General features: G+C 39.3%; 1 protein-coding gene across 2 annotated transcripts in view; it reads right to left on the reverse strand.

Annotated features, from left to right (window-relative positions):
* lztr1 (leucine zipper like post translational regulator 1) overlaps nt 1-26,005 on the reverse strand; it is an 87,470-nt gene that overhangs the window by 58,206 nt on the left and 3,259 nt on the right. For both annotated transcript variants that reach the window (XM_069933735.1, XM_069933734.1), the window contains exons 2-6: nt 13,868-13,930; nt 10,839-10,895; nt 9,662-9,741; nt 5,304-5,412; nt 1,507-1,590 (exon numbers count right to left, since the gene is read on the reverse strand). In XM_069933735.1, the coding sequence (XP_069789836.1) occupies nt 1,507-1,590; nt 5,304-5,412; nt 9,662-9,741; nt 10,839-10,895; nt 13,868-13,930 (393 nt within the window). The remainder of the gene's footprint in view (nt 1-1,506; nt 1,591-5,303; nt 5,413-9,661; nt 9,742-10,838; nt 10,896-13,867; nt 13,931-26,005) is intronic.

Here is a 26,005-nt window from a genome sequence, read left to right on the forward strand (position 1 = left end):
AAAGCAAATTTTCTTGTAAATCTTTGCAAGGAAATTAGGTTCTCTCCTGCAACAGAGGTAAATGAACGATGACCTTATGGAGCTGCATAAATTTGTGAGGGGTATAAGCAGGTAGAGAGTCGCAGTCTTTTTCCCAGGGTTGAGGAGACTAAAACTAGAGGAGAGGGAAAAAATGTAAAGGAGAACCGATGGACAATTCTTTATCATAGAGGGTGCTCGGTATAGAGCTGGCAGGGGAGATGGAAGAGGCAGGTAAAACATCCCAAAGATATTTAGATAGGTATATGGATAGAAAAGATTTAAATGGATATGGAGCAAACACAGACAAAATGGATTAGTGCACACAGGCATCTTGGTCAGCAAGGACGTGTTGGGCCAGAGAGCCTGTTTCCGTTTTGTACAACTCCATGAATTAATGCTATTGATACAAAACTACAAAAAAAGGGACATTTAAAATGGGAAAAAAAAATCAAGAAAAATGTTGCAAACTTCAAAGCAAAATGGGAGGAACTGCCTATGAAAGATCATTAACTTGAAGTGTGAAGTCTTCCCTTCTCCCACAAGAGAAATATAGTGCAAATTTGTCAAGCAATAATCATGGTCATTTTACAGGTTTAATTGCTGTACTAGTTCTAATCATTGATACAAAATAAAAGTACAGATATTGGAAAGATTTATTTGACATACGAGGAAAAAAATAGATGAACTATATCCTCAATGGTTTTTGATCAGTCAGTCCCTCCCTCTTTGTCTTTCCCAGAATTGCATAAATTTTATAAACCTCACTTAAATATCCCCTCAACCTCCTCCTTCCAGAGAAAATTCCAGCCTATCCAATACATTTTGCGGTTAATAATTTTCCATTCTGACAGTCTCCTGCACCTCCTCTCCAACATAACCTCTTCCCTGTGGTGGAGTGACCAGAACTGTTAACGAGGCAGGTTTCAATCTCACAGATTAATCTGCAAAAGTGGTGTTGTTGCTCAACTGCCTGGATCACTTCTGAGTTCTCTGTGCAATTCCATTCTTCTTCAAATAGCATTTAGGTTATTAATCAGTGTTTGTGAGTAGGGCTTCCTGATATCACCCAAATTGTGCTTTTCCCAGCTGGACCTGAAATCAGCTATTTTTAAAAAGGTACGTTTTCATTCAAACCCTTTCAGGTTAAAACATCCATTTTTATTTCTTAGGTTTTTTTGGCCTAACAACCAGAGACTATCCATCCCAAGTAATATGCAAAATTCAGAAACACGCAAATTCATGGAGCGGAGATTTTACTAGGTTGCAGCTTTCTTTCAGATCTGCAAAGCACACTTGGTCTAAAATTAAAGGCCATCATATTATTAAATTAAATTATTGTTCACATACGTTGATGAGTATGCCATCACAGGATCCTGCATACTATTTTAATTAATTCTAACGCAACAGCTGGCAAGAATACGTTGACATTTAATATTCGAGTGCTCAGCAATCTCATAAAATGCTTTCATTAAATATTCACCTTACCTTGCATTGCCATCATAGCCTGCAAAGATCCAGAGCTTATCACTGTAAACAGTGGCTCCATGAGCTGACCTTGCAACTGGCAACCTGCAACACAAATTAAGTTTTGCAGCTAAACATTTTATATTATAAACTGGTCATTATCTATCTTCATAAGAATATAAAGAATACGAGAAACTATTAGTGGACCATTTAACTGGTTAAGGAGTTCAGATGATTTCAATGTGAGGGCAGTGACTCAAGAGTCGGCTATAGGCTAGGATTCGAATAAAAGTAGAGGATCACGAGTTTTAAAGCACAACGACGTGAAAAAAAAACATAAGCATGGCCAAGGATTGCATTACTCTGTTTTGAATTTTCACCCATCTATTCAATGCAGAGCAACGTCCGCCTGAACCACAAAGCAATTCACATTTACTGGATAAAAATCCAGAAATAAATATAAAAGTTTTGGTTTATATTCTGTGCACACCATCTCCAATTTTAACAGTAGAGACTGAGGAAAGGATGCAAAGAATTAATCAAACGCCAATTCCTGATCCTTCTCTACTTCTGGATATTGTAAAGTAGCCTTTGTGTTGGGAGACAGGATGTGCCACAGGTTTGCCTGCAAACATGCATATAGTTGGGTATAAATCCAAAATCGGATTCTCCAAAATCCTCAGTTATCTGAATTTTTAAAAAAAATTAAACGAGGATATCCTCATTTATCCAAAAAAATTTTGGCACCTAACTGACCAGGGATGTCAGGCCCATGGCACCAGTGAACCTCAGACTCTTGGCGGTGGTAGCAGCAGACCTCGGGCCCCCAGTGGGGAGGTGTCGGGAATCGGCAGTGGCCAGCATTTTTTTTTTGTGAGAATTAAACATTATTTTAATACTTAAAAAGCCTTATTTTGTTGTTGTTTAACCACTGTTACAAGTGATTTGCTGTTGCTACTGGGCTGTTTTTTACAAAACGACCATTCTCCGAAAAAAATGTTAAAGCAAAATGGGCGCGGTCCGTCCATTTCAGATAATTGGAGTTGTACTGTACTTAATCAAACAAATTAAAAATCTCACTTATACAAGAGCAATGCTTTTTAAAAAAAAATACTTGCCAATGAAACAAATCATCTGCAAAATTTGGCTTGGCAGCAACTGACCGCAATGAATAAAACACCACTATCACAACATTTTATCAACAAGTGTATGGAGGACCATTTGCCAAAGCGAACACTTCGTGTGATCCCATCACATGGCTGAACTGTGAAGTCCCCTCACTATTGAAGGCCAGGTCTGAGGGGTTCAAAGCAGGCAATCCAACCCTGCACAAGAAATCCAGGTATGATCTCCGCAAAGCCAGAGCTGCTTAACTAGAGCCGCAGATACACCTCAGGGACACGAGGGGCTTGTGGCAGAGCATCATGGGGTATGAAATGAAAATGAACAGGATAACATGCAAAAGAACATCCATCTGGAGGAGTATGGTGTGGTCTGTGCTTACTTCAAACTGGAGGCGAGTGAGCCAGTGGCACATACCACTACCCACAGTCACCACCGCAATGTCAGATCGGCCTTGCTGAGAGCAAACCCGCACAAAACAACATGTCCAGACAGAGTCCCTGGATGTGTCAGTTGAGCCTGTACAGAACAGCTGGCAGAAGTATTCACAGACCTCTTCAATCTCTCTCTCTGCTCTGGCAGACCACTATTATCCTGAAGCTGAAGAAGCAATTTGTAACAGGCCCAAATGACTGGTACAATATGCGGGTGGTTCTAACGCCCACCATCATGAAGGGTTTCAAGTGGTTGATCATGTCTCTTGTCAACTCCAGCTTCCTAGCAATCCTTCACCCACTCCAATTCACCTACCACTGCCACAGGTCCATGGCAGATGCCATCTCCCTGTCCCTATCCTCAGCCCAAGAAGACCTAACAACAAGAACAGATTGCTATTTATTGACGACAGCTCTGCCATCAACAATGTAGTGCCATATCATTTCATCCCCAAATATCACCATGACCTTGGCCTGAGCAACTCCCTCTGCAGCTGCATCCACGACTTTCTGACCTGCTGCCTGCGATCAGTGAGGATTGGGGCAGCACCTTCTTCACAATCACCCTCCGCACTGGGGCCCTGCAGGGCTGCGTTCTCAGCTCTCCACTGTACTCCCTGAACACCCACAAGTGCGCAGCCAAATGCCATTCCAACTCCCTCCATAAATTCGCAGATGGCACCAGGTTGATGGCCAGATATCAAACAATTGACGAGACAGAATACAAAAATAAGATAGAGGGACTAGTATCAAAATGTTTTGGTCACGATGTAGATCTTCCACTTCCTTCACCACATAACCACATCCCTTCCAATAATCCTTAGCTAGGGTGAGTGTATCAGAAACTGGTCTCTTTTTGCCTTCCATACAATTTCCATACACAAACAGCCGTGACTCTATCCCAGTGAATCCTCAACGGGAGCATGCCTTGGCAATGTGGTGCACCGAGTTCAGACAGTACTGGTCCAAGCAGTCAATGGGAATGTAGTAAGGATGGCATCCTGGCATGAGATGGCCAACAGTCCACAATCCAGCAATGGGATGCTCTTCCAAGAATTACCGGTACGACCTGGATGCACGCTTGCTACGATATCGCATTGACTGGGTTGTACCGTGTATGTGTGAGCGTAAGCAATTGCTAGTAAGGGTAGCGCCAAGTCCGATGTGACTGATTATATTGTGTATGTGATTCAGAGTACTAGTGTGTTATCCCTGTTGCATTCTCCTTGCATGTGTTTTAATAAAGACCCTTACTGTGTTCAGTCTGTGTCCAGATGTGTTGCTGTTTGAACCCACTAAACATTTCCCTTCCCACACAACAGCTGGTTAGCTCACTTTCCACCACACATCTGTCAAAATTTGCCAGGATTTCCAATGTCCTACCAAACCTACACAAACCCCTAAGGAAGAAGAGGTGCTGTCATGCTTTTACAAGCTGGCCATGGATTGGCAGTGCACGAGACCATGGACAGGCATGTTGGCATGGGTGGGAGTGAGGTGCAAAATTGACACCTGGGAGATCCCTGTCTTTGCTGAGGACATAACGAAGGTGCTCAGCAAAGCAATCTCCCAGTCTGTGTCCAGTCTCTCCGACATAGAGAAGGCCACAACATGAGCACCATTGATCCTTGTGGGGGCAACATAGGGAAACCTGGAACTGGAGCTGGTGGCCACAAAGCACAAGATGGCAGCGGAAGCAAGTTGCTGAGAAGGACACGTGACTATGAAACTACATGGTTGTGGAGTTGAAAGCAGCAGAGATTGCAGACTGGGAGAAGTGGGAAAGATTCTTGATTAACAACATATTAAAAAACTCATCCTTTCCCACACACACTCTCCTCCCATCAGGAAGGTGATTCACAAGGAGAGATCACACACTATCAGATTCAAGGAGTTTTTTCCTGCCATTATCAATACCATGACGAAACTCCACACAAATAAAATGTCACCTTTGTTGCTACCTGTACTAATTGACCTCTCTCTCTGTAATTCTGCACTCTATATGGGCTGAGTAGCTGGATTGCTTGCAAAAGGAACTTTCTCACTGTACATTTGTTGGACAAATGACAATAAAGTCAAATTTCAACATTATGTCAAAATGTTAATTGATGCTGGGTTTCAATATATACCTGAGAACAAAACGTGGAGAGGAAATTTGCGGATTATCACATAAATTCACCATGCACTTCGAGACAGACAAAGTATGGTACCAAATATTCCACTTTCAATTGGTCAAACTAAACAATAATGGACAATGCTCACCTGCCCTCTACCTTCCATTCTGTCCACTGGCCTGTGGCAAACTTGTATTCAAACAGGTCATTCTTGTTCTGCAGGTTGGAGTTGGAATAAATGTCTCCAGTGTAGCCACCTACAAAAAGGCAAGATAACTGAAACTCACTGATCAACAAAGAAGGCTTCACAACCCAGGTTGTAAGAATATTGCCTCCTGCTTTGGACTACACTTGAAGTGTGCTTCAATGAATTGCCAAAGTTAACCATTTGTGAAATAGGAATAACACTCAGCCAAGTAAGACGATTATGAGCCAGGACCAACTTGAGGACAGTCATCACGGCTTTGTGTGTGGTCGGTTGTGTTTAATCAATCTTATCGAGTGTTTCGAGGTTACCAGGAAAGTTGATGAAGGAAAGTCTGTGGATGCTCTCTGTATAGACTTTAGTAATGCCTTTGACAAGGTCCCACAAGGGAAGTTAGTCAATAAAGTTCAGATGCTCAGTATTCATGGTGAAGTGGTAAATTGGATTCGACACTGGCTATGCGGGAGAACCCAGACTTTGGTGGTGGATGATTGCTTCTCAGACTGGAAACCTGTGACTAGTGCTGTGCCTCAGGGATCGGTGCTGGGGGACCATTGTTGTTTGTCATCTATAGTAATGATAATCTGATAAAGTGGGTCAGCAAGTTTGCAGATTACATTAAGATTGGAGGCATTGTGGACAGCCAGGAAGGTTTTCAAAGCTTGCAGAGGGATCATAACGAGTCAATTAGGTACGATTAAAACAGTGGGTTTCAAACTTTTTCTTTACACCCACATCCCACCTTAAGCGATCCCTTACTAATCACAGAGCTCCAATGGCATAGGGATTACCTAAAGTCATATGTGAGAGCAAAGAGAAAGGTTGAGAACCACTGGTTTAGGGGGGAACCTCTTCACACAGAGAGTGGTGGGAGTGTGGAAAAGCTGCCAGCTGAAGTGGTAAATGTGGGCTCAATTTTAACATTTAAGAATTTGGACAGGTACATGGATGGGAGGGGTATGGAAGGGTGCAGGTCAGTGCAACTAGGCAGAATAAAAGTATGGCATAGAATTGAAGGATGAAGGACCTGTTTCTATGCTGTAATGTTCCATGGTTCTATGATGAGAGCACATGGCTGATATTCTGGTGTGGTGGGAGTGCTGCCTTGTCGGATGAAATGAAAAAAATCAAGATGCTCCTTACCCTTTTGTGGTGATGCTCAAATTGACTGAGATATCATAAGAAACAAATTAAAAGTACAAATTCTTTAATAAAACATATACTTGACTAATTATAATCACTGAAATAACACAAGTTTGGATTTTTCTTGCTAGGTTATTTCTACATTTTGCAAAGCCTACTGTTAATTTACAGGAATTCTCTACAGATCACACTTCCCCATGAGGAGTAAAAGTAATAAATCAACCATGTCATTATTATTCATGCACAAGGGCACAAGCCATTGTCCTGCTGTTAAAAACTGCTACCTCAGGAAATTGCCAGATGAAGGCAAGATTTCATGCACTCTGCTGTCAGTTCTCATTTAGCAACTATAACATTCTGCAGATTCAAGATTCCTTTATTGTCATGTAATAGCACAGAACCTGTAATATTACGTGAAATTTCTTTCTGCATATAGTTAGGCAGACAAAGAGTTGCCATTAGTGTTAGCCGGTGCCCCTTGCAGCAAGAAAGGAGAGGCAAAAGAGAGTCCCTTCAGAGTCACAGCACCCATGGATTCACCTCCAGCGCTTTCGCAGCCTTTGCAACCACACAGACTCCTGTTTGATTCATCGGCAATCTGAGCTCCAGGTCTCTGACACGATCACAGAAACTTTCAGTGCCCGAGACCCTTCGGGAGCCCATTTACTAAACACAGCCCATAGTCTGTGACCTGTTAATTCGGGTGCATAAGACAAAATCTGAAACTGCTTCCTTTAGCTCTTATCCAAGTTACAGGGCAAATCCCAAACTCAATAAAAAACTAACACCTGTTGTTTGTCTAATGCCTTGTTCTTTACAATTCACTGCTGCCATCTAAAAATCCAGTCCCAATGACCTAGAAACAATTTGGAAAAAAATCAGATTGTAGATCCATATTTTGACTATATTCCTTAATTCTTTGATTTTACTATAATTGTTTAGGTCAAGTTATGACCAAGGTTAGGACTGCTGAAGGATTATATTTATGCAATCTTTCTGTAGTTCAGAATCAGAACAGAAAATCCTGATTTTGTCTGCATTCATTTGTACAGGAAAATAGAGGTTTAAAAAAAACACAGTACCCTGTGGGAAGAGATCAATATGGGTTGAAGTCCAACTATAGTGCTTTTGGTGTAGAAAAGCTTAGATTACTTGGATCTTGCTTTGTGAGTTTGTGACTTTTCAAAAAATGCCAGTGAAATTGTATGTACTTACCAGATAACTTCAGAAGAGAAGGGGTTAGAATTTGTAGTATAGTATAATAGTTATTTTTTTAAAATTAGCCATATGACAGGTAAAATAGATGGGGAGAGCCAGTGGATGTGGTGTACCTGGACTTCCAAAAGGCCTTCGATAAGGTCCCGCATAAACGACTGGCTTCCAAAATCAAGGCTCATGGGATTGGGGGCAAAGTATTGATGTGGATTGAGAACTGGCTGGCAGGTAGAAGACAGAGAGTTGGGATAAATGGCTCGTTTTCTGAGTGGCAGGCGGTGACCAGTGGGGTACCACAGGGATCTGTACTGGGACCCCAGCTGTTCACAATTTACATTAATGATCTGGATGAGGGGATTGGATGTAATATCTCCAAATTTGCAGATGACACTAAGCTAGGAGGGGTTGTGTGCACGGAAGAGGGGGTCAGGAAGCTCCAGTGTGATTTGGATAAATTGAGGGACTGGGCAGATACATGACAAATGCACTACAATGTGGATAAATGTGAGGTTATCCACTTTGGTAATACAAACCGGAGGGCAGATTACTATTTGAATGGCAATAGATTAAGAGATAGGGAAGTGCAGAAAGACCTAGGGGTACTTGTACATCAGTCTCTGAAGGAAAGCATGCAGGTACAGCAGGCGGTTAAAAAGGCAAATGGTATGTTGGCCTTCATATCAAGAGGGTTTGAGTATAGGAACAAGGATACCTTACTGCAGCTGTACAGGGCCTTGGTGAGACCCCACCTGGAGTATTGTGTGCAGTTTTGGTCACCTTATCTAAGGAAGGATGTTCTTGCAATGGAGGGAGTGCAGAGGCGATTCACCAGGCTGATACCTGGAATGGCAGGAATGACTTATGAGGAAAGATTGCGCAAATTGGGATTGTACTCCCTGGAGTTTAGAAGATTGAGAGGGGATCTCATAGAGACATATAAAATTCTGACAGGACTGGACAGAATGGATGCAGATGGGATGTTTCCAATGATGGGAAAATCCAGAACCCGGGGCCATGGTCTGAGGATAATAGGCAAACCATTTAGGACCGAGATGAGGAGGAATTTCTTTACCCAGAGGGTGGTGAATCTGTGGAATTCATTGCCACAGAGGGCAGTAGAGGCAGGTTCATTAAATATATTTAAGAGGGAATTAGATATATTTCTTCAGTATGAGGGTATTAAAGGTTACGGAGAGAAGGCGGGGACGGGGTACTGAACTTTAAGATCAGCTATGATATCGTTGAATGGCGGAGCAGGCTCGAAGGGTCGAATGACCTACTCCTGCTCCTATCTTCTATGTTTCTATATGTTGTAATTGCTTGACACTTTTTTTCCTATGTCTGTCATGACATTGAGTTTCTTATGTAATTGTCTTTTTCTCTGTATATTCCTTTTTATATACTACCTTTGATTAATGGCTTTTACTTATGCACTATATCTGTAAAATCCCATAAAAATATTGAAAAAGAAAGAAAAGCTTGATAACTGTTTAGACGTACAGGTGCTTCCAGCCTACAAGCCTGTGTCCCCCAAGTACATCAATTAACCTACAATCCCCGTACGTTTTTGAAGTGTGGGTGGAAACTGGAGCACCTGGAGGAAACCCACTCAGACATGGGAGAATGTACAAACTCCTTACAGATGAATTTGAATGCGGGTTACTGGAGCTGTAACAGCACTGTGCTAACCCCCTATGCTAACGGTGCCGCCATCACATCTATTGTTTTTCATTTCCATCAATTGCTCAAAACGCTCCATTCTCTAACATAGGGTGGGGGGGGGGTAAGAATGGGAAAGGTATTTACAAATAAGCACAATATGATACAAATTTAATCATATTCCCTAGCTTTCAAATAGTTACCAGATAGAGTCTTATAATTGAATATAAACAAAAGCTGAAATCCATAAATGCATCCTCAGAACTCTGACCATTTTGACTTACCAAACACAAACATGCTGCTTCCATACACAACAGCTGAGTGATGGTATCTGGGTGCAGGTGGACTTCCTGTGGTGAAAGCCCTATTCAAGAAAGTAAAGAAAAATTATTGTATTTGCCACTCTCCCATAAAAGAGTGATCTGGATGCATCCAATCTATTGCATTATACACCACAGAGTAAAAGTTGTAGACACACTAGTACTCTACAAATGTAGTCACCAATAATTAATCAAACAGTAAAAGGGAACAACTGGAGTAGAATGTCAATCACATGAAACAAGATACCCAAATATTTCCAGAGATGCGCCATAAGTCAATAAAGGTTCAAACCACTCCATCAGTAAAATTTTGTTCACTAGATGAACAATTAAGGCAAATTATGGCCAACAAACTGAACACAGGTCTCAACTGATGAAAATATTACATCGGAAACACTAGAGGATTGTGGTCAGTAAATATCACAATTGGTTTATGAGAGTTCTGAGATACACATCAAAATTCTGCAGAGCAAATATTACAGATAACAGTTCTTTCTCAATAGTGGAACAGTTCCTTTCATGAACATTGAATTTTTTTGAAAAGTAGGCAACTGGATGGTCAATTTTACTATGTTTTTGCAATAACATTGCAAATAACACCTGCGGCTCCCTCACTGGCATCCACTGCTAAAGAAAATGGTTTGTCAAAATCAGGAGATTTTAACACAGGGCAATGGCATAGCATCTCCTTTAAATTTTCCAAAGCTGCCTGACAAACTTTAGTCCACAATATTTTTAAAAAGTTCTTTGTGAAAAGACATTGAGGAAATGGTCATGCTTTTAATGTGGAACAAAGTGTTAATCATGTGACTTAATGAAAAAAAGTAAGTTGGCAAGCAAGCGACTAAGATGTCGTCAGCACCTAAACATAGAAGTGTGATAATTTAATTAGTGGATCACAGTGTACAAAATCCCTCCTAGTGTATTATTACGCTTATTCTTTTTTAAAAAATCACAAATCACAGTGGAACCTTTAGTCTTGCTAGTAACCAAGACCAATTTCTCTGCCAACTCATTAGCCACCACTTGGAATCAATCAAGACCTAGGCCAGAATTTGTTTCTTTATGTCTACCAAAAGCACCGTCAGCTTTACTTTGTCATTCAAATTGTTCGAAAAACGTATATTCTCCTTGCACATACCTGCACCAAGAGCAGTCCTTCACATCAAATCTTAATAGGTCATTTAACATGTTCTTTCTGCAACAAAAAAAAGTTAGTGGATCATTCAACAAGGAATATTAATTTGATTTCACTGCATTGCCCCTATATATGTTAAGCCTATTTTGCGCATTAGAAGGGTTTATTAATATTTGTACCCCAGGTGCAGTGAAATCAATGCTTTATTCTTTCAATGATTTATGCAACAGTCTGACAACGCATTCAGTTAGTATTTTTGCTTATTTCATTGGAAAAAATTTGATACCAAATCATGTTCAGTATTTCAAAATTATGCTAAAATATCTAGGGGCCTTGGGCTATTCAAATTTTTAATACTTAATTATGCAAGAGACTATGCTCATGACCTCTTCCTCTACTGCAAATCTATTTTAGGTTAGTAACACTTTGATTTCAATAGAATGTCAATGTCAATTTTCTTGTAGCTCAGTGCAGTGTGGCATGGTTAGCATAGCAGTTGGCACAACACTATTATAGCGCCAGTAATCTGCGTTCAAATCTGGCGCCGTCTGTAAGGAGTTTGTTCGTTCTCCCTGTGTCTGCGTGAGTTTCCTCTGGGTGCTCCTGTTTCCTCCAGGGGTTGCAGGTTAAAAATTTGGGTGGAATTGGGCGGAAAGGGTTTAAATGGCCAGAATTGGCTTCTCCCATGTTGTAAATATTGGAGCTTTGTATCTCATTAATTCATGTAATTCTTTACAAAGTGACAGGAAGCTTTATCTACAATAACAACTAACATTCATACTGGATATCAGGCAGTTGATGATAACCCAGTAATTATTGTATTCCAGGCTGCATAATTTTTTTTTACTGTTTTTACAAATTATACTCTGGATAGGATATGTGGAAGTCTACTCCCTTTGTGTAAATCTCACGGTACAGGTAGACCCTGACTTACGATGGGGTTCGGTTCCGTGACTCGCATTGTAAGGTGAAATTATCTTAAGTCAGGGTCTACCTGTACAGGTAGTTCTCTGAGAAGCTCCTGCTGGGACGTCGGCCTCCCGAGATGGCGCCTGGTAACTAGGGGCAGCGGCGTCACATCACAGCCTATGCTGTGATTTGGAACACATGCGCAGATTTCCGTCCCTCTCTCTCCCTCCCCAGTGACAGCAATTTGCGCAAGCATTCCAAATCACCCTTTTCTTTAAAAAAATACGGCGTTGGGTCCGACAAAGCATGTTTCCTTAATGCCACTACAAGAGGAGCACCAAAATTATGACGTTTGGGAAGGTGGTGATGGTGGGAAGCAATCTGCATGCGCTGTTTGGATGGAAGCATTTTCTTCAGAGAAGGAAAGGCAACCACATTGATAGAGGTCGACCCCGACTTACCTTGACAAAAAATAGATTCTGATCATCGTTACTTTGGAATATTGTAAGTTGGAACATCATAATTCGGGGTCTATCTGTATACTGAAAAGCCAGTCCTCTTCGAGGGGGCAGCAGTGGAAGGGTAAAAAAAAACTTCTAATTCCTGGGTATCAACACCTTTAATGATCTATTCCTAGGCCTTCATGTTGATGCCATCACGAAGAAGGCTTGCCAGTTGCTATATTACATTAGAAGTCTGAGGAGATTTGGTACGTCACTAGACTCTTAGTGTAACATGGACTGGTTGAATTTCTGTCTGGTATGGAAGTGCCAATGCACAGGCCAGGAAGTGGCTACAGAGGGTTGCGAGAGAGGCCGGCATCATTATGGGTATTAGTCTTCACTCCATTAAGGTCATCAACAAGAGGAGGAATCTCAAGAAGGCAGTTCTATCACCAAGGCCCTCACCACCCAGGCCATGTCTTCTCATTGCTACCATCAGGAAGGAGGTACAGGAGCCTGAAGAACACCCAATGGTAAAAAAAAGCTTCTTCCCCTCCACTATCAGATTTCTGAATGGACAATGAACCACACACGACCACACCTTCTTCTTTTGAACTAATTTATTTATTTAAAAAAATATAATATATAGTAATTTTTGCACCTCTAATGCTGCCAAAAAAATGAATTTCACGACACGCTCAAATTCTGATTCGATTCACTTAAACTGAAAAATCATCGCATTTCTCACACCGAACGTCCTTAAAATTTCAAGATTAAATTGAAACTACGATGGTTTCACCATGTTTCTAGTTCTGCAGATAATCCACCCAAGGTGTTGCAGAACAACATTCATCATTGATGATCACAATATTTTTGTTTTTTGGACAAAACACTCGTAGATCACAAGAAAGTGCTCTACAAAACCTGGAAAATTATATTAATTGCTCAGGGATTAATCAGCAATGACATTTGGTAGGCAAACTTAAGCGCATTGAGAACTTATTAGAAATCACTCTTGCCTCACCTGAAAGAGCTGTTTATGATCCTAAATGGATTGTGAGGAGCAAAATGTAGGGACAAAAATGAACCATTCCCAAAACTTAACTTCTCTTGATCTATATGCTCAGTCCTGATGACTCAAACAACCCCAAAACAGGACAATAAAGCCCTTGGCACTCTAATAAGAGCAAGGCATGGCCATAAAACTTCTCTAAAAACTTATGACGGATGGGAAGGCCATGGATAACAATTCGCCATCTATCACCAGACTGCAGCATCAGGCAGTACACTCTGATGTGAAAGTTCTGGGGAAATGCAGCAAGTTCATGCTCCAGTGGTGGAGTATAGAGAAAAAGAAAACACTGGTAGAGCTCAACTCGCAAGGCTGGGCCTTTTATGATCATCAAAGTCCCAAAAACTATCAATATTTGTTGGCACAAATATTGATAGTTCTCCATGAAATTGCTGACAAAATCAAAACCAGGGCTTATCACAGCATTGAATGCCACCTTGCTCAGTGGCTCTACAGTGGGTTGCACTGTAATAGGTTTACACAGGAAAGATCAGCTTCAGTCGTAGAGTTGGTACTGTGAAATTTGTTGTTGAACTGTTCCTGTGCAAATTATGATGCAACTTAACTGATTTATTTTGATTCCTTAATGGGCTAATTGCAATACATACCCATTGTCACCTCCAAACACATAGATTGCATCCTTATAGGCCACAACAGTATGTTTACTTCGCCTGAAGAAAGAGAACAAATGCATTGAAAACAACTGTTAAATAGCTGTCTGCACATTCGGATACATTTCACATGCAAGATAGTAAACGAAAGAAATCATTTCGAATTGAACATAACATTTTTGCAATATAGGGAGAAATTAGTGAAGGATTGATTGTAAGGGAGAAAGTACTTCATAATTTAGGGTTATTGATTGAAGTAATACTTATATGGTTGTTTAGTGAGTTTGAGGAAGGTGGATATACAAGGACCAACTGATGGATTTGCATGTAGTACAATTGTTTCAGCACGTCTTGTGTTTTACTCTCACCTCCCAGATCTGAAGTCTTGTTGGCTACAATACTCATTCAGAAACTTAAAATGATGAAAAGTCCTGCTCTGTCACACTTGGAGACAGAGTTCCAAATATCCATTACTCTTTTCCCAAAGTTTATTTTCTTTCATTTCCCCTTGAGTCTTCTATCAGTTAACCTCAAGCACAAGAAAAAAAGCCTTCCTGCCCTACTGTCTAGGAATCTAAGTTTTATCTAACTGATTGAATTTCACTTCAGTCTCCTTTGTACCAAAGCTGCATCCTCTCTGGTGCCATCATGTATGTTGACCAGAACTGGACTGAAAATTCTATCTGTGGCCTCACTTGCGCATTATTTTCACACTGTGTTTTGGTGTGACATCATTGCTCTTGTATTCTCTGATTCAGCCAATAAAGGCAAGTATCCTGAAAGCCCTTTCAACCAACTGCCGGCAAACATTCCAAGCCCTCAGTCACAGAGCCAGTGACTTGTATAAAACAGGAAAAGCCCATAATGAATACAACGTACCCTTGTTTACTTACACTATTTACCAATGCTTGGTTTGTAGCCTTTTGTGCTTGGCATCAAGATGGCGGCGCTGCTATGACAGCATTGCCACTGGTGCAGTCTTGGGGGAGTGAGGGGTGGAGAGGCGTGTTCCAAACCTCCTGCATAGGGTCCTACTGCCCCCACCCAACAGCCCTATACAGGTTTAAACATTAAAGACCATACACGTCCATTCATAATATTATAATGTCCATGCTTTGCAGCCAAGACCCAGAGGACTGCAGACTCCAGGGGACTGGTGGAAGACACCAGAATGGGAGAACATCCCTCCACAGAGAAGAGAAGCAGGGGCAGCACACAACATGATAGGAGACCACAGCAGCAGACCAGTGGAGGGCTTGACTCATAACAAGCCATGGACTACTGACGACTGGCTTTTCGAAACCAGGTATCGGGACAGGGATTAGAGAGGGTATCGGTGCCAACTGAGCACCACAAGGGCCTTCATCACTTTGGGAGTTCAGAACTAGTGGAGGAAGACAGAGACTTGGATCCTCGAGCTCTGGTTCATCATTTGAACAGTCAGCATGCCTTCCAGCTACTGAGGTTTTGTGAGCACAGTAGGTGGTGACATCGGAGGTGAGGGAGGATCTAAGGTCATTAAATAATTTTGAAGCAACTCTCTCTCTCTTGTCGAGGCACTGGACAAGTAGTGCCTCTTTGCATACCTTTACAGGGCAAATAAAGGAAAACAACTTTTGCATGCATGACATACAGGTAGTCCTCGACTTCCGACCTACGCAAGTTACATCCACCCGCACTTATTACCAAAATTCTAAAAAATCTTATTAAAACTACTCTACAAGTTCATATTATGTATTAAAAGTACTGTATACAGTGGTCCCTGCTCCTGGCGCCAGCCTGAAGTCCCTGCTCTTCACGGCAGCCTGAAGTCCCTGTTCTCCGTCGGTAGCCTGAAGTCCCCATTCCCCTCCTTATGACCAAACCTGAGTTACAACCATTTCTCCAATCCCCATTATAGTTATAAGTCGGAGACTACCTGTATAGGAATCTTGAACTTGAGTGCTTGCTCAGATAGTTCTTACAAGTTGCTTCTTTACAGCATCATCTCAGGCAAGTAACTCCAACCACGAACTACCCTCTGGGTGAAAAGAATTCTTCCTCAATTCCCCTCTAAACCTCTTACCTCACCATAAACCGATGCCCACTAGTTTATGACATTTCTGTTGTGGGGCACTATTTCTTGCCATTTACTCTGTACATATCATTCATAAATTTCACATGCCTACATCAGATTCCCTCAGTCTCCTCTGCTCTCAGCCTATCTGCCCCTCTGCATAACTAAAACAATATTGTGACAGAATATGTTGTGTTTTATATTGTATATAGATATGATTTTGGGAGATGAAGTGTGGCAGGCTTTTTTAAGTGTCGGTCGCATACAAACACTTTAAAACAGATCTCATTTAAAATACTAGAGCTCTGTTCAAGTTCAACAGTTTGGCTCTGAATACATTTGCAAAAGCTTTGGAGAGTGCCCAAGAGACTTCACTAATGGAGTTTTGAAAAGCAACAAATGAAAGAACTCGGTTCAGAGCTGCAGTCTGTCTGAGTGGATGTTGCTGTTCTAAGAGGGTCATGTTGTTTTGAAAGCAGAGAGAGTAAAACAGACTTTTCTCTGAAAGAGAGAGAGAGATAATTCAGTTCAGCAGCAGCAGCTGGGACTGGAACAGGACAAGCTGGCAAGCTTGTGGAAAAATCCCATTTTGAAGACGGGTTATGAGTGCTTAGTTCAGCCTGGTCAAAGCCCTTGTGGTCCATACAAGAGGAGAGGACTGGGTGCCTAATGTTTCACTTTAAAAAAGAGAAACAAAAAGGTGACCTGAAGGAAAGAGGTTATCATTTGGAAAACCCTATGAGGAAAGTTTCTTGGGCAAGACACTGATGTGGCTAATTAAACGGGATCAGTTTTTGTCAAGGAACAACAAATCTCTCTCTCAAAACCGACAAGAACCTTCCTGAGCTGTAACCATTTACCTTTCAAGCACCAAAGCCTCGTGAAATTCATAAATGTTAAATTCTGTGCACAGTATAAGAATTGCTTGCAACCAGTGAACTTGGAGGAGTGGAGAAGTGAGATTGGGTGGTGAATTAAATAACTTTTCTAAACTTACACACGCATTGCATACACGTGCGCTTAGAATGAGAAGGGGGTTAAGTTAGGTTAAATTGACAAGTTAAAGTGTGATTCTGTTTTCATGTTTAAAGATAATTAAAAGCAACTTTTGTTTAAGTAACCATTTGTCTTGGTGAATATCTATTACTGCTGGGTTTTGGGGTCCTTTGGGCTTGTAACAATACATCTTAAACAACATCCTGATGAATCTTCTTTGCACCTCTCCGGTGCATTCATGTATTTTCTCTAGTGTGGCAACTAAAACTGTACGCAGTATTCCAGTGGTGGCCTAAACAAAGTTTATTTAGACATACAGCATGGTAAAAGGCCACTTTGGCGCATGAGTCCATCTTGTCCAATTTACACCCAATTAACCTACAGCCCCCCCACCGGTATGTTTTTAACGGTGGGAGGAAACCAGAGCCCCTGGGAAAACCCACGCAGACACGAGGAGAACTTACAAACTCCTTGCAAACTGCGCAGGATCCAAACTCTGGTCCTAATCGCCAGCGCTGAAACAGCGATACGCTAACCACCCATTTTGTAACGTTGTTCGTAAGCTTCCCTCTCTTGTATTGCATGTTATGGCTAATGAAGTCAAATGCCCTGTTGCCTTCTTCAGCATCTTATTGACCTGTGGTGCCACCATCTGGAATCCTTATACAACATGGTCCCTCTGTTTTGTTAATTCTCCTATGGATCTAACTATTCATTGTGGAGGTCCTATCCTGATCAGTTATCCCAGAGTCCATCACTTTGCACTTATTAAGATGAAATTTCATCTGACAATGCCTTGCTCACTCACCAACTGATTAACACCATCTTGCAACCTAAAACTATCCTCTTCATGATCACCGATGCCACCAATATTTGTGCTGTCTGCAAATCACAAATCATACCTCCTGGATTCATAGCCAAATCAATAATGCATGTACAAACAGTAAAGGTCCCAGCATGGATTACTGTAGTGCATCACTCATTACAGGCTTCCAATTATGAAAACAGCATCACCCTCTGCCTCCCATTGGATTGAATTTGACAAGGCGCTAACCTTTTGGACCAGTTTCCTCTGCAAGACATGACCAAAGGCCATACTGAAGCAATTCTAACTATATCAACTGCAATCTATTTCCTTACCTCCTCAAAAACATCAAAATGCACTTGTTTGCAGTGAATTCTACTGCCACTTTTCCACTAGGATTAGTCTATGTGGGGCTCCTAGTTGATTACTACAGTGAGGATTTTATGTGGGGTTATGACCACTATCACAGAGTAATAGTGAAGTCCTTTTGCCAATCATACCAACATTAATCCTTTGGAAGAGCTGTCTAATTGATCCCATTACATTGTATTTGTTTTCTCATGTACTCATTCTATTCTCTTTAGAATGGTACTATCAAAGTCTGTTTACCTATGAAACATTACACCCAGATAAAGCCCATAATATCTGTGCTGACAATGATGTTATACTAAACCAAATCCCTCTGCCTGCACATGAGCCATATCCCTCCGTTCCTGCATATTCATGAGTCCATCTTGAAGCCTCTCAAATATTTCTTACACAATGGTTCTCAACCTTTTTCTTTCCCCTCACATCCTACTTTAAGTAATCCCTCTTCCATCGGTGCTCTGTGATTGGTAAGGGACTGCTTAAGATGGGATGTGAGTGGGAGGGAAGGTTGAGAATCACTGCTCTAGACCCAATTGTTACTGAAATATTTTGCTTGAGAAAAATTGTCACTGGAGGAGTCACGTGATGGAGTAGTGGCTGGACGGTGAACTCCAGCCCTCTCCAGAAAAGTCAAAAAACCAAAGAAAAACACAAAGGCACAGAAATAAAAGTTAAAGAAAAGTGAGTATAAAGGTGGAAAGAAGATGGCGACAAAAAAAGAAAAATCGAAAACAACGGTAAGAAGAGAGGAAGAGAAGACAACGGAGGAAGAAGGAGAAGGCCTTACCTGTTCGAAGAGGCCCGCGGTGGAGAGAGAAACCCGCTCCCTCAGGTCGGTAGAAAGTGGACTACAAAAATGGCTCATTGAGCCGAGTAAAAGTGCGCAACCGCGCATGAAAAAAAAACACACCGACGGGAGGGGTGACCAGCTGGGGAGTCGATCTCCACAGCCGGCAACGACAGCTGTAGAACACCTGCATCAAGAAGAGAACACAGAAGACAACGAAAACAAGAAAGAAAAGAAGAAAAGGGCAACAAAGAAACAACAGATGGTCAACCCAGAGGAAGAAGAAGAGGAAGAGGAAGAGTACAGTAAAATAGAAGAAGAAAGGAAAGGCAAGATAAAGGATATACTTTATCTTATTAAAGAATACATGGACTCATTTAAAGAATGGCAAACACAGGAATTTAATGATTTAAGAAGAAGAATAAACAACACAGAAGAGAAAATGAATAAAATAGATATGACCTTAACAGAAATGGGAAAGAAAATGGACAAGATGGAAGAGCCGGAAGTAGCAGTAGAAATGGAGGTAGAAGACTTAAAAAGAAATTAGAGGAATCTAATAAAAAAGTTATAGAGACACAAGAACTGTTAGCTCAGAAAATAGATATAATGGAAAATTATAACAGAAGAAATAACATAAAGATAGTGGGCCTTAAGGAAGATGAAGAAGGCAAGAATATGAGAGAGTTTATAAAAGATTGGATCCCTAGGATCCTAGGATGTCCAGAACTACAGCAAGAAATGGAAATAGAAAGGGCACATAGAGCATTGGCCTTTAAACCACAACCACAACAAAAACCAAGATCTATTTTAGTAAAATTCCTAAGATATACTACAAGAGAAAAGGTACTGGAGAAGACAATGGAAAAAGTAAGAGAGGGCAACAAGCCACTGGAGTACAAAGGGCAAAAAATCTTCATTTATCCAGATATAAGTTTTGAACTCCTAAAGAAGAGAAAAGAGTTCAATACAGCAAAGGCGATTTTATGGAAGAAAGGGTATAAATTTATACTAAAGCATCCAGCGGTATTGAAAATATTTATTCCAGGACAACAAAACAGACTATTCTCGGATCCAGAAGAAGCACGAAAATTTGCAGAACAATTACAAAATAGACTGAGGGATGAAGACGTGTAATGAGAGTAAAAATGACCACGATTTATACGTATGTGGGTAAAGAGGCATAAGTGTGTATATGTATAATGTGCATACGTGAATGTATCCGTATTTAGAGGAAAATATAGATAGTATAGACAAGAATTAATAAGGGAAGGAAATGCCATAGAGGGAATAAGGAGGGAACTAAAAGAGTGACCTTTGTTACATATGAAAAGTGAAATCTTTTCTGGGGGGGGCTGGGTGGGGAGGAGTTGCGGTCACTGCAAAATCAGCTGACGCTTGCGAGTGAATTCGCAAACCCAAATGGAGAGGGGAGATGTGGTTGTCCGACAAGGGATAAAGGACAACTCAGGAGGGGAAGGGGAGATTGGGGCTAAAGAAGTTTTAAATAGGAGAATAAGGAAAATGTTTGATGTTTTAGGAATGTTGTCTTATAAAGGGTTTAAAATAAGAAAACAGAAATGGAAAAGGAGGAAAGGTAATGATGAAAAAACGGAAAGGGAAGATAAACAAAGTATAAAATGGTTACGTTGAACTATATGACTTTAAATATTAATGGAATACATAACCAAATTAAAAGGAAGAAACTGCTAAATTTACTGAAAAAAGAAAAAATTAATATAGCATTTGTGCAAGAAACACACTTAACTGAATTGGAGCACAAGAAATTAAAGAGAGATTGGGTAGGACATGTAACAGCAGCATCGTATAATTCAAAAGCGAGAGGAGTGGCTATATTAATTAGTAAAAATGTGCCATTTAAAATAGAAGAGGAAATAATAGATCCAGCAGGGAGATATGTAATGATAAAATGTCAGATATATTCGGAGTTTTGGAATCTACTCAATGTATATTCACCTAACGAAGAAGATCAAAAGTTTATGCAAGATATCTTTTTGAAGGTAGCAAATACGCAAAGGAACATATTAATAGGAGGGGATTTCAACCTGAATTTGGATTCAAATATGGATAAAACTGGGAAAAAAATTAACAGAAAGAACAAAGTAACCAAATTTATAATTAAATCAATGGAAGAAATGAAACTTTTGGATATATGGAGGAAACAACACCCAAAAGAAAAGGAATATTCATATTACTCGGCTAGACATAAAACATACTCAAGAATAGACCTATTTTTGTTATCAGCTAGTATGCAAGATAGAGTAAGAAAAACAGAATATAAAGCTAGAATACTATCGGACCATTCACCCTTAATATTGACAGTAAAGCTAGAAGACATCCCTCCAAGAATGTATAGATGGAGATTAAACCCCATGTTACTTAAAAGGCAGGATTTTAGAGAATTTATTGAAAAACAAATTAAAATGTATTTTGAAATAAATACGGAATCAGTGGAAGATAAGTTTATACTATGGGATGCAATGAAAGCATTCATTAGAGGGCAAATAATAAGTTATGTAACCAAGATGAAGAAGGACTATAATCAGGAAACAGAGCAGTTGGAAAGGGAAATAGTAAATATAGAAAAAAAAATTAGCAATGAAGGAAGATACAACTAAAAGAAGAGAATTGGCGGATAAAAAAATAAAATATGAAACACTACAAACATATAAGGTGGAGAAGAATATAATGAAGACAAAACAGAAATATTATGAACTGGGTGAAAAAACGCACAAAATCCTAGCATGGCAGCTTAAGACAGAACAAGCTAAGAAAATGGTATTGGCATCAAGGAAAAAAGACAAACAAATTACATATAATCGAAAAGAAATTAAGGAAAACTTTAGAGAATTCTATGAACAATTATACCGAACTGAAAACGAAGGGAAAGAAGGGAAAATAGATGAATTTCTGACTAAAATTGAACTACCAAAACTACAAATGGAGGAACAAAATAAATTAACAGAACCATTTGGAATAGTAGAAATACAAGAGATAATAAAAAAATTACCAAATAATAAGAGGAGAGGATGGATTCCCAATAGAATTCTACAAAACATTTAAAGACTTATTAATTCCGCCCCTCCTGGATGTAATCAATCAGATTGATGAAACACAAAGATTACCAGATTCATGTAAAACAGCAATAATTACAGTAATACTAAAGCAAGGGAAAGATCCACTCTCAACAGCGTCATATAGTCCAATATCTTTGCTAAACACAGATTATAAGATAATAGCTAAACTATTAGCAAACAGATTAGCAGAGCATGTACCGAAAATGGTAAATTTAGACCAAACTGGATTTATCAAAAAAAGACGCACAACAGACAATATTTGTAAATTTATTAACTTAATTCATGCAGTAGAAGGAAATAAAGCACCTACAGTAGCAGTTGCTTTAGACGCAGAGAAGGCCTTTGACAGAGTAGAATGGAATTATTTGTTCAAAGTATTGCAAAAATTCAATTTACCGGAGAAGTATATTAATTGGATTAAAGCATTATATAAGGGACCGTTAGCGAAAGTGACAGTAAATGGATATGTATCAAAGCAATTTAACTTAAGCAGGTCAACGCGGCAGGGATGTCCACTATCACCTTTATTGTTTGCGTTAGCTATAGAACCACTAGCAGAATTGATAAGAATAGATAATAATATAAAAGGAATAAAAATAAAAGACAAGGAATACAAAATCAGTCTATTTGCGGATGATATTATAGTGTACTTAACAGAACCAGAACTATCAATAAAAGAATTATATAAGAAATTGAAGGAATATGGAGAAGTGTCGGGTTACAAGATAAACGTAAATAAAAGTGAAGCAATGCCTATGAATAATGCGGATTTCTCAAAATTTAAGAAGGAATCTCCATTTAGATGGCAAATGCAGGCAATAAGATACCTAGGTGTACAAATAAACAAAAATCTCGGCCAACTATATAAACTCAATTATTATCCACTAATGAAAAAATTACAGGACGATGTAGAGCATTGGAAAGATTTGCCACTAACACTAATAGGAAGGATAAACTGTATTAAAATGAACATTTTTCCAAGGATATTATACTTATCCAGGCATCGCCAATACAACTGACAGAAAGATTCTTTAAGGAGTTGAAGAAAATAATAAGGAAATTTTTATGGAGAGGGGGGAAACCGAGGATAGCACTAGATAAATTAACAGAATGGTATAAACAAGGAGGCTTACAACTGCCAAACTTTAAAAATTATTATAGAGCCGCACAATTAAGATACCTATCAGATTTTTATCAAACAAGGGAAAAACCAGACTGGATGAGATTAGAATTAGATAAAATAGGGGAAAAGATACCTGAACACATATTATATAAATGGGATGAAAAATTGGTACAACGTAGGAGTTCTCCAGTATTACATCATCTACTCAATATTTGGAAGAAGATTCATGTAGAAAGAAATAAAACAAATTATCAATTACCAAAACTAATATTGACGCAAAACAAGTTACTCCCTTTTACAATAGATAACCTTTCCTTTAGAGAATGGGAGAAAAAAGGGATTAAAAGAATAGAAAATTGTTTTTCAGGAAATAGATTATTATCCTTTGAACAAATGAAAGATAAATACAATATAACACAAGATACAGCGCTGGCATATTACCAATTGAGATCCTACTTGAAGGATAAATTAGGAAGCAGTTTGAGTTTGCCAGAGACAAGTAACCTTGAATATGTGATTACAGATACAATGATAATCAAAAGATTTATAACAAATATGTATATTAAACTGCAAGAAAAGGAGAATGAGGAAACAAATGGTAAAACTAAACAAAAATGGGAACAAGATTTAAATATAAAGATAAAAAAGGAAACATGGGAGAAATTATGTTCTGGAACGATGAGAAATACAATAAATACGAGGCTACGTATGATACAATATAACTGGATACACAGACTATACATTACGCCTCAAAAGTTAAATAAATGGGACCCAACAGTATCTGATAGATGTTTTCGATGTAAAAAAGAAATGGGAACAACAATTCATGCAATCTGGACATGTGAGAAAGTAGAAAAATTTTGGGAAGATCTCAATCAGATATTAAATAAAATAACAGAAAACAATATACCAAAGAATCCAGAGATCTTTCTCCTAAGTAACATAAAAAACAAAGAATTTGGAATTGATTTGGAGGATGCACAAAAATGATTTGTTAAGATAGCTCTAGCCGTAGCAAAAAAATGTATTATGTCAACCTGGAAATTGGAAGATAATTTGAAAATACAACAATGGTATATAGAAATGAATAAATGTATTCCATTAGAAAAAATAACATATAGTTTAAGAAATAATATTGAAATATTCGAACAAATATGGGAGCCTTACATTAAATACAATAGCGAAAACCTACCGGGGACAATCATTACCTAAGTTGATGGAAGGAGAAGGAAAGAAAAGAATGGACTCAGTAGAATTTCTGGTGTATTTTTGTTGAGTGACAACATTGTCTGACTGGTTTAATGTATCCTAGATTGTATACCTTAAATGGATGGAGGGGGGAGAAAATGTCACTGTATATGTGTGAAAAGGAAAAAGTGTGTATCATGACTAATGTGATTTATGGTGTGAAAAATAAAAAATTTAAAAAAAAAAGAAAAATTGTCACTGGCCCATTTCCTTTGGAGTTATGAAACCGTGCAATTAGGTACAATTAAATCAGTGGTTTTCAACTTTTTTTTCAAGTCAAAAACATGATATTAAATTACCTCATATGGAAACCACAAATTAGGAAATGGCATCACAATATGAAAATAAGTGGTGAGGATGATGGTGGATAGAATTGTCAGCGTTTTGTATGGAAAACCCTTTGATATGGAATCCATAAAAAGCTGAATACTTATCCGCACAAGGGTTAATCGGTGAGTAGATAAATGCCCAGGAGAACTGTCATTAAACATTTATCGGCAAAAACAAACTCTGGTACATCCTAAACACATTTCCTATTAATAAAAGAGAAAATGTTCTGAGAAACTGTTTATAGACTGGACTAATGACACATTTTGATAATACCTATTCCTTTTGTTTATTAGCCACCTCTAGTTCCTACACAATCTATTCCTTTATTGTGATATTAGCAACAGTATTTTTTAAAATGAAAGACTAAAACTGCAGATGCTGAACATTTGAATAAAAAAAACAAAAAAATGCTGAAAACATTCAAGTCAGGAAGCATCTGTAGAAATCTGAGTCTGTGGAAAAGAAATCAGGAGTTAATCAGAATTAGGGTGGAACAGTTGGCGTAGCAGTTTGCGCAAAGTCTTTACGGGACCGGACCGGAGTTTGTATATTGTTACAGTGTCTGCGTGGGTTTTCCCTGGGAGCTCAGGTTTGCTCCTACCGTTCAAACACATATCTAGGGTTGTAGGTTAATGGGGTGTAATTGGGCGGCAAGGACTTAGCATGAAGATGTAAAATATTAAAATCTGCAGACACCATGGTTCAGCATGAAGACTGGGTCAGAACTGGGAAAGTGAGAAGTTAGTTTTAAGCGGCAGAGAGGATGGGAGAACACTGTGTAGGACAAAGGATAGGGTGAGACCAGGGTTGATCCTAACAGAGTAACTTGGTTAATCAGGCCTGTTCAAGAGAAAAAGCACAAAGGGTTGAATATCAAATCTGCAAAATGCAGGTTGGAGCTGTTGCTAAAATAAAAAGGCAAAGCTGGAAATGCCTGAGGATTGGGTAACATCTATGGAAAGAGTTATACAGCATAGAACATGCCCCTTCTTTCAACAAAATCTTTTTTCTACGGAATCAACTCCACCACCTCCTCTTTTTTGGTTTTTATTATCTTTTTCATTTGTACTCTGTTCATTGATTTTAATTTGCTTCTCTGCCATGTTATATGTTCTTTTTTTAAAATCATTAATCTCTTTCAGTTTCATGTTATTTCCCACACTTCGAGTTATCTACCGAACAATGGCTTTAGATCAATGGTTTTCAATTTTTTTCTTTCCACTCTCAGACCACTTTAAGTAATCCCGATGCTATAGGTGCTCTGTGATTAGTAAGGGATTACTTAAAGTGGTCTGAGGGTGGAAAGAAAAAGTTTGAAAACCT

The sequence above is a fragment of the Narcine bancroftii genome, chromosome 4 (assembly GCF_036971445.1).
Source record: "Narcine bancroftii isolate sNarBan1 chromosome 4, sNarBan1.hap1, whole genome shotgun sequence".
NCBI lineage: Eukaryota > Metazoa > Chordata > Chondrichthyes > Torpediniformes > Narcinidae > Narcine > Narcine bancroftii.